Raw genomic sequence first — 13593 nt, 5'->3', positions numbered from 1 at the left:
GATATGGGGAACCCATTCCCAGGTGCTGCTGTCTGCCCAGATGTCTCAGCTGTTCGGTATCACCTCTGCATGGGCTGGCAAAACTGGAAGAGGCTACAGAGGCTTTGGCCCATGGGATAGAGAGGGATCGGCTTTCAGAAACACCAATAAAAGCTGCCAGTGGATGCCACTGGAGAAGGGATGCAGCTGTGGGTATGGAGAAAGCTAGTGAAGGGCTCAGGACAAGCAGGGACGTGGTGAAAAAAACTGACAGTCCATTTCAAGCACAGAAGGGGTGCTGGGAGCTGTGGAGGGCAGCACCAGGGGTGCAGGCAGCACTGCTCCACTGCCCTTGGAGACAGTGGGGATGGCAACACCCTAGTCCAAAACCCCATCAGCTGGGGACAGAGATGTAGCCACATCCCTTGCTGGCACAGCAGTGCCTTTAGTGCTTCATCAAAGTCTACCCTGATTTCCTCCCCTAAAGGTCCTTTGCTTCTAGGAGGTGCTGCCACATCCTGAGCTGCGACAGGTGGCTGCAAGGCACAGTGTTGAGGGGCGGACCATGCTCCACACCTTCTCTCCTGCCAACCATCCTTGCATGCCTCCTTTTCCCTCCTCTAACCCAAACACAGACACAGAGCCCAGCCTGGTGGGGCTGGGACCCCAGCACTCCCAGACCTCTGCACCCCCTGCTGCCCTTGGCGCGTTCCCCAGGGCTGGGCACTGCCTGAAGCCACAGGGCCGATAATGGCCAAGATGTGACAGCAGAGATGGGGGTGGTGGCAGGGGGATTGCTGCTCTGGTTTCAGGAGGGGGAAGGGGCTCTCCCCTTTCAATGCTCCCATTTGAGCTGAGGCCTGGCACTGGCTCAAACCACTGCCTGCTGACACAAGATCAATCATCCCCCAAGCTGAGCTGTTCCTCAGCAGCAATGCACAGCCAGTGCCCATGCACAAACTGGGGCCTCTCCCGCAGGAACAGGGTCTGGCCCTTCTGCCACAAGGTCTGTGATGCCTCTCTTCCTGCCTGCAGTGCATGGCATGGTACAGCATGGCACAACCTGGCACATCACAGCAGAGCTCAGCACAGCCTTGCATGGTATGGCACAGCATGGCATGGCATGCAGAGGATGAGGAACACACCAACTGCAAAGGAGGGTTCCCTGCATATGCCAGACCACATATGCCAGACAAGGGCTGTGCAGCACCCCAGGGAGGGTGGCTGTGATGGTGCTCTGTGATGGTGCTCGTCCATTCCTCCATCCCCAAACAAACCACTGTGTGATGCTGGGCTGAAGTGGGCTGGCACCAAGCAAACAGCTGCCTGTACCTGGTCCAGGTGCCACCCACTCTCTACAATGGCACAGTCACAAGGGGTTGGGCTGTGAAATCCCCAGAAGGAGCATCCCCTCGGGGCTCCTGGGACAGCATCCACATCCCTGGCAGAAGCAAGGGCTTGAGCAATCACAGCCAGCCCCTGGTCCAGCAGCCAGGGACTCACTGCTTGCCCGTGGTCTGGGCACTTTTGGGCAGACTGCTGCTCTGGGCTGCCCATGCCAAGTCTGGTTTTAGCAGCATGTAGCTCCACTGACTCACTGCTTGTGCAAGTGGGCTGTGGCTGCCAGTGGCAGCCCCGAAAGTGCATGCTGGCTGGGTGCCCCTCACCTGATGGGGCCGCAGCAAATAAATAAATAACACCACAGCACCGACCACCATGTGCCTCTATGGGAAATACTGCAGGGAGCTGGTGCCCAAGCAGTGGCCAGCACCCACACTGTGATGACCACCAGTGCATTTCCCCAAGTGCACCACTGTGGGTACTAAGTGCTAGCCTGTGTCCCATGTCCTCTTCAGCCAGCAGATGTGGCACTCTGCCCCTTGTTCCCATCAGTGCTGGCATGCACGCTCCTAGCCTTGTTCTCACACTCCTGCTCTGGTACACATGCTCACATTGAGTACAAGCAGCCCTCACTCCATTCCTGCTTGCAGCAAAATGCAGCTCCTGGAGTTCATGTGTGTGCAGGGCAGTGTGTGTCTCACTCTGCTCGGCATAGCTGTGGCCCACTGCATTTCCAGTGTGGGACTTAGACCCCAGGGCAGTGATGGGATGATGTGACCAAAGCTTGCTCAGGATTGAAGCAAGGACCGCCCCAATCCAGAACAAGACACCACCACCCATGGGGCTCACAGCAAAATTCTTGGCAGCACACAAGACCTTGCTCTGGTCATCCAAGCTGCCCCACAAGCCAGTCCCATGGTGCCACCTCTGCCCTGAGCCAACCTGCTCGCAGCTGTGCCAATTTTGCACTGCTCAGTCCTGTTGGCAACTGTGATCCCCAGCTCATTTCCTAGCCCCACACCAAAGGGCCCCAGCCCAGCTGAGCACCCACAGTATAATCTCCACAAGCTGTGCACCCTGTGTGCAAGCAGTCCATGTTGCACACACGCCAGCCCTGCTCTGGTCCAGTTGCAGCTGCAAAGCCGCAGCTACCTTGTGCTAATTAAAAATATCCCTCGTTTGAAGGAGCTAAAGGGCTGCTTCCTCTCCACTGCACTAAGCTGGCGTGGGTTTGAGGGATGCCGTCCCCACCCTGCAAAATATGCAGGCCGCCGCTGCCTTCGCCCTCGGTCAGACTGTGGCCACTCCGCTACCCAGGGCTTATTTTTAGTTCCTGTTAAAAAGGAGAGGCAGGGTCCTGGAGGCAGGCAGTGAGCAGCCAGGTACCCGGCTGGACCCCGTGGTGGCAATGGCCTGTGGCTCCAGAGCGCGCCCTGGCCATCCTCCACCTGCCCCGCTGGCCTGTGTCCCCACACGGGAGGGGGACGGGTGCCTGGCCCTGGTCCCAGCCCCGGTGGGAAACAATAAGAGGGATGCTGACCCCCGGGCGCCCTGACGTCAGCCAGCACCGCTGCCGGCACCACCGCCAGCCCTGGCCCCGGGGCTCCCACTCGCCCTCGGCCGGGGCCGCACTGGAAACTGCCTATTTGTTTATCTTCCTCTCCAGCGTTGCTTGTTTTGATGGTACATCCTCCTCCTCCTCGCCGGGCCCCGGGGTCGAGCCGTGAACCCGCCGCGTCCTGTTTGCCGAGGTCCCGCGCTCCGCTTGCGGAGGTGCGGAGCAGCCACCCCCGCCAGCCACAGCAGATAAAAATACACAGGGCAGAGCATCCTGAGGCGTGGGGGCTATATTTGCACTGATGGTATCCGTGAGCTTGTCCTCGATGTACCTGTCCCTGCCCTCCTCAGAGCAGGGGGCACGGCGCTGCAGGCTCCTGCTCACCCTTCTCCCTCCACGTCGGACGGCACGCTGCATGAGCTGTGTCATGAAAGGCTGACCAGAGCCAAGCTGGGGCAGGCTCTCAAAACCCATGCGCGGGCACCCCACCCTGCCCTGTGGGGTCATTTCTGTAACCCAGAGGGACACCTGGGGGGCAAAATATCCTCAACCTGCTGGGTCATACACCGCTGGGAATTGTGCTGGGGAAGCCTCGAAGCACGGAGCCCTCTCCAGCTGCCTGCTCCTTCCCTCATGGTGTGAACCCCTGGGCTTGCCAATAAAAGCCACCAGCTTTGCCTCGGCTTGTGCACAGCTACTTCTCTCCTTCCAGCTCTGCACAAGCCCAGGCAGCTGCTCAGCAGTGAACCCTTGCCAAAAACTGTGTGTGAAAGCATCATTTCCTAAACGTATAAATATTACCAGGGCTTTGCTGGAAAACTCCCCATGGTTAGTTAAAATGCCCTGGACAGCGAAGTGCACACAAGCCCAGCTAAAGGGCATGTTAAGCTGAGAGGCTCTCCAGCTTTGCCCTGGGGGACTGACAGGTCCTTTCCTCTCCATGTGGGATACAGCAAATATCTGGGAAGTGAGCAAAGCTGTGGAGCACTTGCCCACATCTAGCCCTGTACCACATCATCACAATCCCTTTCCAGCCAAGAGGTGCTTACTACAACCAAACATCTACAACCTGTAGTCCCATTTCAGAGATGAAGATACTGGAAGGACCAATAGATCTCTCTTCTTGACCTCCTGTCCACTGCTGTTCAACCATGCACATCCCAAGATCAAACTCAGCACCTTGGTTTTCTTCCAGGCAGGCTCCTAGCCCACTTTTGGAGACATTAAGAGATGGAGGACCAACCACTGTCCTTGGGAGCGTGCCCCAGTCACTGGTAGGAGCAAACCCAAGTGCTTCCTTTCTAACTTGAAATTCCCTGGCTCTGTTTCCCAGTGCCTGGCTTGTGCTCCACTGCACTCTGCAAGATTAAAGAGAGCCCTTCACTAACCAGCATTTTCTCCTTGTAAAGACCCACACAGACTGTAATCAAGGCGCCTCTCAATTTTCTCCCTGATAAGCTAGACAGAGCTCTTCCCTTCCAAGTCCCTCAATGCTGGGCTCTCTCCTCAGCCCTCAATTCATTCCTGTGACTCTGCTGATTGTCCAGCATCTTTTTGAAAATCTAGACATGGGAGTTGCTTGCAGCATTCCCAGCTCCCCGCAGCTTGTCCTGAGGGACCCCAGCTCCTTGTGCTGCTCCTTTAGGGAGCTGACAGAGTATTAAATTGCCTGGAGGCTGTGAAATAACTGCACAGAGACAATGAGGTCATCCAGACCACCTTTCTGCCACAAGATGAGTGGAGAGACTGGGATGAAGAGCCAGTTTTGGTGGTGAAGAGCTGAAAAGCCATGTTTGATGTTTCTCACTACAAGAAACACAAGACCTAGGAGACATCAGGAGGAACAACAGGGTACCACATTCAAACCAAAGGCAGCAGCTGTTCGCATCTCACAGCTCATTGCTGCAGGATGGCATCATCAGTGGGTTTATAAAGAATGGCATGAATGCAGAGAGGACACATACCCTCCCAGGAGACCAAATATACAACTACACCTTCCACCAGCCTTTCCTCTGGAGCCAGTGTTCAGACCTGGCTACCACAGGATGCAGAGGGGCAGCATCTCCCAGAGCCTTCCATTCCCTATCTGGCTCCAAAGACACTGCTCCTGGATCTCCTGGATTGCTCTTGGGACAAACAGCACCAACCGCCATCCCATATTTTCAACCTCGGCCAGATGTACTCCACACCAGCTGCTTTTGCCAGGCTCTGTGCAAGGCTGCCTCACTCCTCTCCTGCCCACTCTGCACCACTCTTCTCTCATGCCCCACATCCTACCAGCTCTTGGAGGACTCTGAATTTCAAGCCTGATGTTCATCTTTAGCAGATGTTGTTCAGATGATTCTTCTACAAAGACACTTCATCATCCCCCTATCCTGGCACATCTGCCTGCACCCCTCCAGCAACAGCACCGAAACATTTACCGACAGCTTCTGCCATGTCTGGTCCAGTATAAATCATTTTACCACCTCTGTCTACTAATAAGCTTATCCTGCTGCTGAGAGCTTGGGGTTTTCTCCTACTACACTAAATAAAAGCCTTTCCTTCTGTTCATCGCCATGATTTTTCCCTGATGTCTTTAGCTTCTGTTACCCATTTTCTACACTTCATAATTTCTAATTTATATTGATTGCTATCTACTCCCGCTCTCCCATTTGTTATAAACTGCGCTTTTATTTCTAATTGCTGCCTTCACTTTGCCGCTGAACCAGAACGGGCTCTGGGCCAGCGCTGCCCTCTTTCTTGATTGTGGAATTGTGGCTTTTTGTGGCTTCTGAAATTCTTCTAAAAGAGCTCACCATTTTCATTCACATTTTTCTATCTAAATGTTTCCTCTGAGCTGATTTCACTCATAATTTTCCCCCTGCTTTGGGAAATTAGCTCTTTCAAGGCATGAAGGATATAAATTACTGCTTAGGAATGTCCTTTCTGTGCCCAGGGTGAATGTAATCTGGTCATGATCATTGGTCCCTAGGCAACCTTCAGGTTGCAGTCCAGCAGTGAATTCATCCCTATCCTTCATAATCCAGGGGAAACGAAAGTTGCCTGCACTGGATGAAATGCCGCACATATAAAAGAGGGATCATCTCTAATTTTTAGAAACTCTGCAGATCATCTGTTGTTGGCTGCACAAGATCATCAGCTCATCTCATAAAGCAACATCCTCCCAAAGCCCGTGTGACACCACTGGCACCCTGGCTGACTCCCTGGTCCCCAGCAGGTACCACTTCCCCCCACCCCTGTGCCTTCACAGTGAACACAGGGACACCCAGAAGTGCCCTGAGTCCTTTTGCGTCAATGGCCATCAGGCATTTCTGACCCTGACACATCAGTTTGAACCATTTTTAGTGCTTCTGTGATGACTTCCAGTAATGCAAAAGGATCAATGACTTTCTCCTTCCAGTCCCAGTTTGTCCAAAGCACATGTTTGATTATAGAGCTGAGTCTGCCAAGGGGACAGTGATAGGCAGAGCAAGGACAACATGCTGAAAAGCTCTTGTCCCCACAGTGCGTCACTGCAAAGTCACCTCTAAAAGCAACAGGTGAACTAAAAGGAGATGGCTTCTCCTCATTAATCTGATCTCTGCCTGCCATCAGCAGCAATGTTTAGGTCCAGAGCAATTGTTGAAGGTGGCTGAATATGCCCCAGTGATGGCACACTCCTGTGGTGCAGCCAGCCTGGCTCACACTTCTGGCAGGTCCAGGTAGTTCCCATCTGGTCATGTCTGGCACATTCCCAGCTCTGCTAGCCCTAGAGATGAAGTGCAAGGACACAAAAAGGACCATGGGAGAGCTAGAGGACATGACCCCTGTTCAGGCAAGTCTAGCTATCCCCGTCAGTGCTCCCATCCAGCCAGGCAGACCTCACACTGCAGCTGCTGATTACAGCTCCCAACCACCCCTTTGGCAAAGGAGAAAGGACTTGCACCACTACTTACCTCAGCCATGAAGTTCTCCTGAAATGTCTCCTCCCGGAAGGGCTTTGTCCGCAGGCGGTCTGCAAGGTAGAGAGGGATCAGCCTGGGCAGGTTTGGCCAGACTTCCTACCCCAGCTTCCCCCTTCCCTGACCATGGGGTGAGGATGCTGCAGAGTAAAAGCTCCAGCATGCTCTTCCCAGAATCAGCAGGGAACACCAGCAGGCCTCTTGGGCTAGGGACACACCACCTGGCTAGCAGAAGGTGCAAGGACCACAGGGAAGCTGGAAAAACACGGTTGAGCCTGCTGATGCACATAGCAGCCAGGCAGAGCCAACAGTCCATCCACACTTGCCCCAGCACTTCCACATTGAGGAGCAGGGAATGGTGGCAGGACATGCTCAATACCGTTTGCAGATCTTACAGCTGGAACAAGCTGTCTGAGTCTGTGGGACACGGCACTGCTTGCTCAGCTGCTCATCTGAAGGTGTGAGCCAGCCTGTGTCCTCCTCTTGCAGGACAGGGACAAACTCCAGTTTTATTCTGCTCTGCACCTTGTCCAAAACACTAGTTTTTCCACGTTGTTGCTAAGATGGTCTGGAGAAGCGGCTGGCTGGATTTGCTCAGCCACTAGGGTGCAATGCTTCCTCCCAGCTTTCTGCCCTGCAACAAGTGAGGGACAAGAGAGGCCAGCTGCTCCCCAGCATGAGTCCCTGGACTCTAGTGCACTTAGAGGGCAGATCCAGGCTCCTGTGGTGGGGGACCAGTCATGGGACATGGTCTGAGCCACAGCATCTTCCTGGATGTGATACACAAGCCCAGGCTGACCCCCACAAGTCCCTGCATGCTAAGGGCACAAGATTCCTGCAGAAGTGCAGGTATCACCTGTGGCAGCAGGACAAAGCATGGCAGTAGCAAGAGATGACCCAAAAAACAGTGCCCAGCCAACCTCCATAGGTGGGGAACAAACGACCCTCCAAAGTGGCTCCTCTAGCAGGTCCTGACACATGTCCTACCCAAGGGGGCTACTGTGTGCCCATCACCCCCATGGGAAAGTGGGTTGGGTGCTGGAGCACAGCTGCACTTCCCACATTTGGAGAGCTGGGAGCCCCTGGTTGCTCTCCAAGCATTCAGTGAGCTACTGCACTTGGAAAGAGAGCCTGACAACACTGCAGGGCCAGCCCTTGCTGGCATCCCTGCTGGCTCCTGGGGAAGAGCCAGGTGCTCTCAGAGTAGTGGAGAGCCCCTTGGCGACTCCTCAACTTCTACAGCCATCAGTCAAGGGCTGTTCCTCCCCCAGCTCTCCCCAGAGGCTGCTCCCAGCCTACTGGCTACTGTTGTACTGCTGGCTCAGCTAAACATGAAACACAAGCCTGGCTGGGTAATAGCCAGAGGGAGCAAAGCACGCCAGCGCAGTGCTAAGGAGGAAACTCACTCCCTGCCCCAGGCATCCCTGCTCACCTCTGCTGAGAGTGGCCCCGCTCTCCCTGTAATCTTCAATCTCAGCATCCTTCTGGAGCAGCAGGGAAATCAGCTCCTGCACCTGGCACTGCAGCGCCAGGTTCATCTGAATCAGGGGCCGCACAAGGTGACGGAACACCTACAATGGAGGAGGGACACTCTAGGAAAGGTCTGGGTCTAGGGAGACATACAGAGCTGTCAAAGCAGAATGGTCAAAACAGGGCAGCCAGCAAGAGCTGCAGCCCACGTTACACAGGGCTCCACATCTCACCCACAACCAGTGGTCAAAAGAAGTGAGCTGGGAGAAGGCAGGCCAGACGCTGCGGGACACATCCCTCCATCCCAGCCCCATCCTTTCACAGCTGGGAGCTGTAGTAGGGGAGAGCTTAGGTGGGAGAGACTGAAGGAAACAGAGTTGCAGGGATAGGCAATGCTCCACACACCACCTGGGGTGCAACAGGAAACAGAGAGCCCCCCATGTGCCACCCCGACCCTGCCCATGGCTGTGCACACCTCCTGGCATGTTCCTATGCAGGAAACACGCACAGCTGGGTGAAAAACCAGAAAGACCCAAGGTGTCAAACTGTGGCCTAATGAACAGGAGAGACACTCCCAGGGAGGTAAAGATCAAAAGCAAAAGAGATTGAAGATGCAGGACTTGTGCATGCTCTCCATTGCAGCCCACCAGTATACCCTCTAAGTTTACATCCACACAAACCCCACACAGAGTCCTGGGCACATCCACTGTCTCAGAGCCCAGTTGGCCCACCCTGGCCCAGCAAGCACATGAAGCAGCCTCTCTCCTATCACATCCTTCAGTCTCTCCCCCAGCCTATCATGCCCCTTGTTTCTGGGGCCAGGCTGAGCACATGGATGAGAGGACAGCAAATCCAGCATTATTCCTAAAGCATCCTCACTCCTATGGCAAGTCCACAGTGGGCTCTGTGCTTTGCTCACCCCCAGATATGAGCCCAGAGGCGATGGCCATCACCACTGGAGCACTTGAAGTGCACCACCTGCAGCAGAGGTGGGATGGGCCAAGCCAGGTGGGCTCTATGCCTTCCTCAAGCCCCTGGCTGGGGCAGAGTTGGTCCCCACTGCTGTATCCACACCAGCCACACTCAGGACCCCAGCTGCTTCCCACCTCCGTGGTGTCTTGCTGACATCCAGTGTGTGTCCAAGATAAAGTAAAGGAACAGCCAGGAACGGGGCATTCATCGCACCTCTCCAGCTCAGCCTCTGTGCGTCTTGTCCGAGGAGGGACACCAAGTTCCAGGACCTCGATTACTTGCTCCCCACTTCAACCTTTACGGTGAGCACAGCCCCCGCAGCGGCTGGGGAGCCCGGCTCTCCCCCGCCATGCCCGAGCACAGCCGTTCTGGGCAGAGGAAAGGCGCCCCGCAGCGGGAGCGGGGCTCGGGGGCTCCGGGGCCGCCTCCCGCCGGCAGCGGGGCCGCAGGGCCAGCCCCGGGCCGGGCTCCGCCGGGCGGTTCGCGGGCGCCGGGCGCCCCCTGGTGCGCAGAGGGGCGCAGGGCCCCGGGGGAAGCCCCGCCGCAGCGCTGCCCCACCCGCGGCCCAGGGGCTGCCGCTGGAAAGGCAACGTGCCGGGCAGCCCCGGGAAAGAGCAAACCCCTAAAAGCCGGGAGACTCTGCTGTAATTCCGCCCGTCATGACAGACCACCTGCGGGTCATCTGGGGATACCCGCCACCCTGTGCCTCGCGTCACGGCTTGCTCCTAAAGAGAATAGCATCACTCTGCTCTACAGGGTGCTGGCAGGGCATCACCCCACACTGACATAGAATTATAGAAAGATCTGGTTTGGAAGGGACTTTCAATATAACTCACTAGATCAGGTTGCTCAAAGCCTCATCCAACCTGGTCTTGAACACTTTCAGGAATGGAACACCCACAACTTCTCTGGGGAACCTGTTCCAGTGCCTCATCACCCTCATAATGAAGATTTTTTTCTAGCAGCTAATCTAAAGGTCTCCTCTTTTAGTTAAAAAACATTTCTCCTTGTGTTATCACTATCTGCCAATGTAAAAAGCTGTTATCTCTCTTTTTAATAAGCCCTCTTTGAGTACCTGAAGGCTGCAATGAGGTCTCTTCAGGAGCCTTCTCTTCTCCATGCCAAACAATCCCATCTCTCACAACCTGCATTTGTAGGAGATAAGCTCCAACCCTCTTATCATCTTTGTGGCTCTCCTCTGGACCCCCTCGAACACATCAATGTTTATCTTGCCAAGCACCCTATGTTTGGATGCAGAACTCCAGATGGGTTCTCACGAGGACATTTCACTCATGCCCCAGCAGCAGCATGTGTTGGGCCATCCCTGTGTCACTGCATAGCACAAACCAAAGCCTCAGTGGGAAGAAATGGGGACAGTAAGCCTTGGGAGAGGCAGAGGGCAGAGTCAGGCAATCTACAGTCACCAGCGTGGCTCAAGACTCAAAAGCCTCTAAGCATAAAGAGATAATCCTTAATTTTGGCCACTCCTCTCCCTGAACTCTATGCATCGATCGCTCACCATCTCCAAGGGAGCAGGACAGCAGTGGAAGTCCCAGTAGAAGGGCAGTCCTGATAGCTCGCTTTTCACGTGCAGCCTGAGGCCACTGGGAGACTGGTGGCAGGAGAAGGCGGTGGTGGCACCTGGCTGCCCTGCCAGCAAGGGGCACATCAGGTTGCACAAGTGGTTCAGGAAGGAGGACACGTGAACCGTCAGCCGCTTGTTCAGCTCCTGGAAAAAGGCAAGGTTAGGGGGCACAGCACAGCACTGGGGAAAAAACAGCAGAAATCCCAGCACCAAAGGAGTCAAACTACTGCATGTTCTACAGCCCACCCTGGGCCTTGGCTTCCAGCTCTTTGACATGATATTCCTCACTGACTGTCCCAAACCAGCCACGCTGGGAAGACTCCCCTATTCTGCCAGTTCAGGATGGATGGGCAGGGTGCAACGGTCTGCACTAGCACATCTGTTCTGCATACCACCACAAGTACCATAGCCTGGCTGAGAGCCAACAGCAGGACAACCTGCCAGAGCTGGGGGATAGCTGCAGCCATATGCCTATTCCTCCCGCTACCAGCCACTCAGCATTATGTGACACATGGACGTGCCACTCCAATAGCATATGAGGGCCTGGGCACATGGCCTGAGGAGATGAGGCACAGTTCCATGTATTTTTGGGGGCCAAGCTGACATAAGAGACTGTACTAGCTATGAATGTGAACAGAATCTCTCTGTCATGAGTAGAAGGCAGCCTTGTTTCAAGCTCCTCTTCAGTACATTGACCCTGGGGAAACCAGCTGCCCATCCAGCCCACAAGTGAAGAGACTGTGCCAGCCTCTGTATGCAGACCCACCTGGCTGCCCCAGGCATACTAAATTGTGTGGCCCACTCTCCCAGGAGAAGGGTGTTTGGCCAGGTGGGGTGACAGGGCTTGGGCAGAGCCCCACAGGGACTTCCCAGGCTGAGCATTTGCACCCCAGCCCAGGCAGACCCAACAGCCATTGTGTCAACAAGCAATTTATGCTGGTATGTCAGCTGCTGGGAGGAGAAAAGGAGGCCTCTGACCTTTCCAGACACTCACCTTGGACCTTTGTCCCACAGCCTCGGCGTCCACACTCTCGTACCAGACACTGCTGAGGTCAGAGATCAGCAGAATGTAGCCAGTGTCCCTGAAGCACACTTTGGCAAGGAAAGTGGACTCGCCAAAACGAATAGAAGCCCAGGGCTGAGTCAGGAGGCTGCTTTCCAGCTCCTCAGAGCCCTCCATCTGCAAGAGAGCAACCAGGTCTGTGCCTCAATCCCCATCACCCAGGAAGACCTGGCCTGGGGTGGCCTCACACGTCAGTGCTGACCCGTTTATGATGCAGCCCCACCTGACAGCATGGAAGTGAGGACACTCAGCCAGCTCCGGTCACACCTGCAGGCAGCAGAGCTGGAGCGTGTTTTGGGAGCTTTCCGCAGGGCAGGTCCTGCCGCAGCTCGCACTGAGCACCCCGGATGCACCAGCAGGCTCACGGCAGGGGAACTGCCGCCTCCCCGCCTCCCCGCTGCTTGCCGGCGCTAACACGGCAAGCCCTCTACGCCCAAATTAACATTTAGGCTGCCCCGCCGGCACAGGGCGGGTGGCAGGGTGCTGCCCCTTCCTCCTCCTGCTGGGACATCCCATCCCCGCTCCCCAGGCGAGCCCGCCTGCAGTGTCCCTGCCCGCAGTGACACCGGCCGTGCCGGCAGCTGCCGCCGCTTCCCGCTCCTCCCCAGCACGGGCTCCACGCCTCCCAAAACACTCGGGGACCAGCGACCAGGGGGTGCCCGCGGGCCTGGCGCTCTGCGGAGCCGCAGCGTTACCGGAGGGCAGGAGGAGCAGACGGCCGGAGGATTGGGAGGCACGGGCTTGGAGCGGCGAGCCGCGCCGGGCCGGAGCGAGGGCGGACTACAGCTCCCGGCATGCCGCTCTCTTCCGCGGAGGGCGGGGCCGGGGCACGCCGGGATGTGGGGTCCCTGTGCGCTCCGGGAGCTGCCGGCCCTGCCGCAGAGCCCCTGGCAACCCGCTGCTGTTCTTTTGCCGGCTCATGAGGACAGCGAACCGAGGTGGCGTGTATCTCTAGAGCGTCCGCGGTTTCCGCAAGGGGTGCCACGGCGAAGGCGCTGATGGGGACCGAAATGCCTTAGGATTCTATTGCACTTGTACGAAATGTCCTGGCACAAGTGCCCAGCGGGGTACAGGGCCCAGTACAGGCAGAGAGGCGGAGGCAGTGGGGAGCTCCTCCTGTTCCTTGGCCCAGGTTTATTCCTCAGCGCCAGGGTGCGGCAGGCACGGCCAGGGCACGCTGCTCTCCCAGGCTGTGCGGAGACTCGGCTGCTGCACCACAGTGAGGCCTGCAGAGCTGGGGCTGCGGGGCCCTCTGTCCCTGTGCCTGGGCACTGGGCTCGCGAGGTGGCACAGAGCAGCATTGTGCTGGCTGGGCACACCACACCCCCCCAGTTCCCTACACACCGAGGTCCACCCTTACCCTGGGCACTGATTACCAAACCTCATCATTCATTCTCTGACTGTGATCCCCCACCAGCACGCCCTGCATCGGGGCCATCCAGGCTCAGCCCACAAACCGCTCCCAATGCACTGCCCCCGACTCTGCCATTTACACTCTTTGCACACACCCCTCCACTCACCCCTCTCCTCAGCAGGCAGGCTGCAGCCATCCCCCAGGGCAGTGCCAGGAGAGCGTGGTCATTGCACAGGGCTCACATCCTGACAGGGAGCAGGGGAGTAGGCAAGGACTTTACAGTGCTGGACAGACTGGACATGCAATATCAGGTTTGGGGTACAGGAC

At 56.4% G+C, this 13593-nt stretch overlaps 1 protein-coding gene across 4 annotated transcripts in view; it reads right to left on the bottom strand.

The window, feature by feature from the left end:
- NHEJ1 (non-homologous end joining factor 1) overlaps nucleotides 1-12700 on the bottom strand; it is a 42660-nt gene extending 29960 nt beyond the window's left edge. For 3 of the 4 annotated variants that reach the window (XM_083865808.1, XM_083865810.1, XM_083865811.1), the window contains exons 1-5: nucleotides 12608-12700; nucleotides 11844-12029; nucleotides 10784-10993; nucleotides 8255-8393; nucleotides 6817-6875 (exon numbers count right to left, since the gene is read on the bottom strand). In XM_083865808.1, coding sequence (XP_083721934.1) covers nucleotides 6817-6875; nucleotides 8255-8393; nucleotides 10784-10993; nucleotides 11844-12029 — 594 coding nt within the window. In that variant the 5' untranslated portion in view covers nucleotides 12608-12700. Of the gene's footprint in view, nucleotides 1-6816; nucleotides 6876-8254; nucleotides 8394-10783; nucleotides 10994-11843; nucleotides 12030-12135; nucleotides 12500-12607 lie in introns of those variants that run through there. The other variant, XM_083865809.1, reaches the window with a different exon arrangement.
- Between the last annotated feature and the right edge of the window lie 893 nt (nucleotides 12701-13593).

Source organism: Zosterops lateralis (assembly GCF_965231275.1).
Source record: "Zosterops lateralis genome assembly, chromosome: 7".
Classification (NCBI taxonomy): Eukaryota; Metazoa; Chordata; class Aves; order Passeriformes; family Zosteropidae; genus Zosterops; species Zosterops lateralis.
The sequence above is the reverse complement of the archived record's forward strand: the minus strand, read 5'-3'. Positions and strand labels throughout refer to the sequence as shown.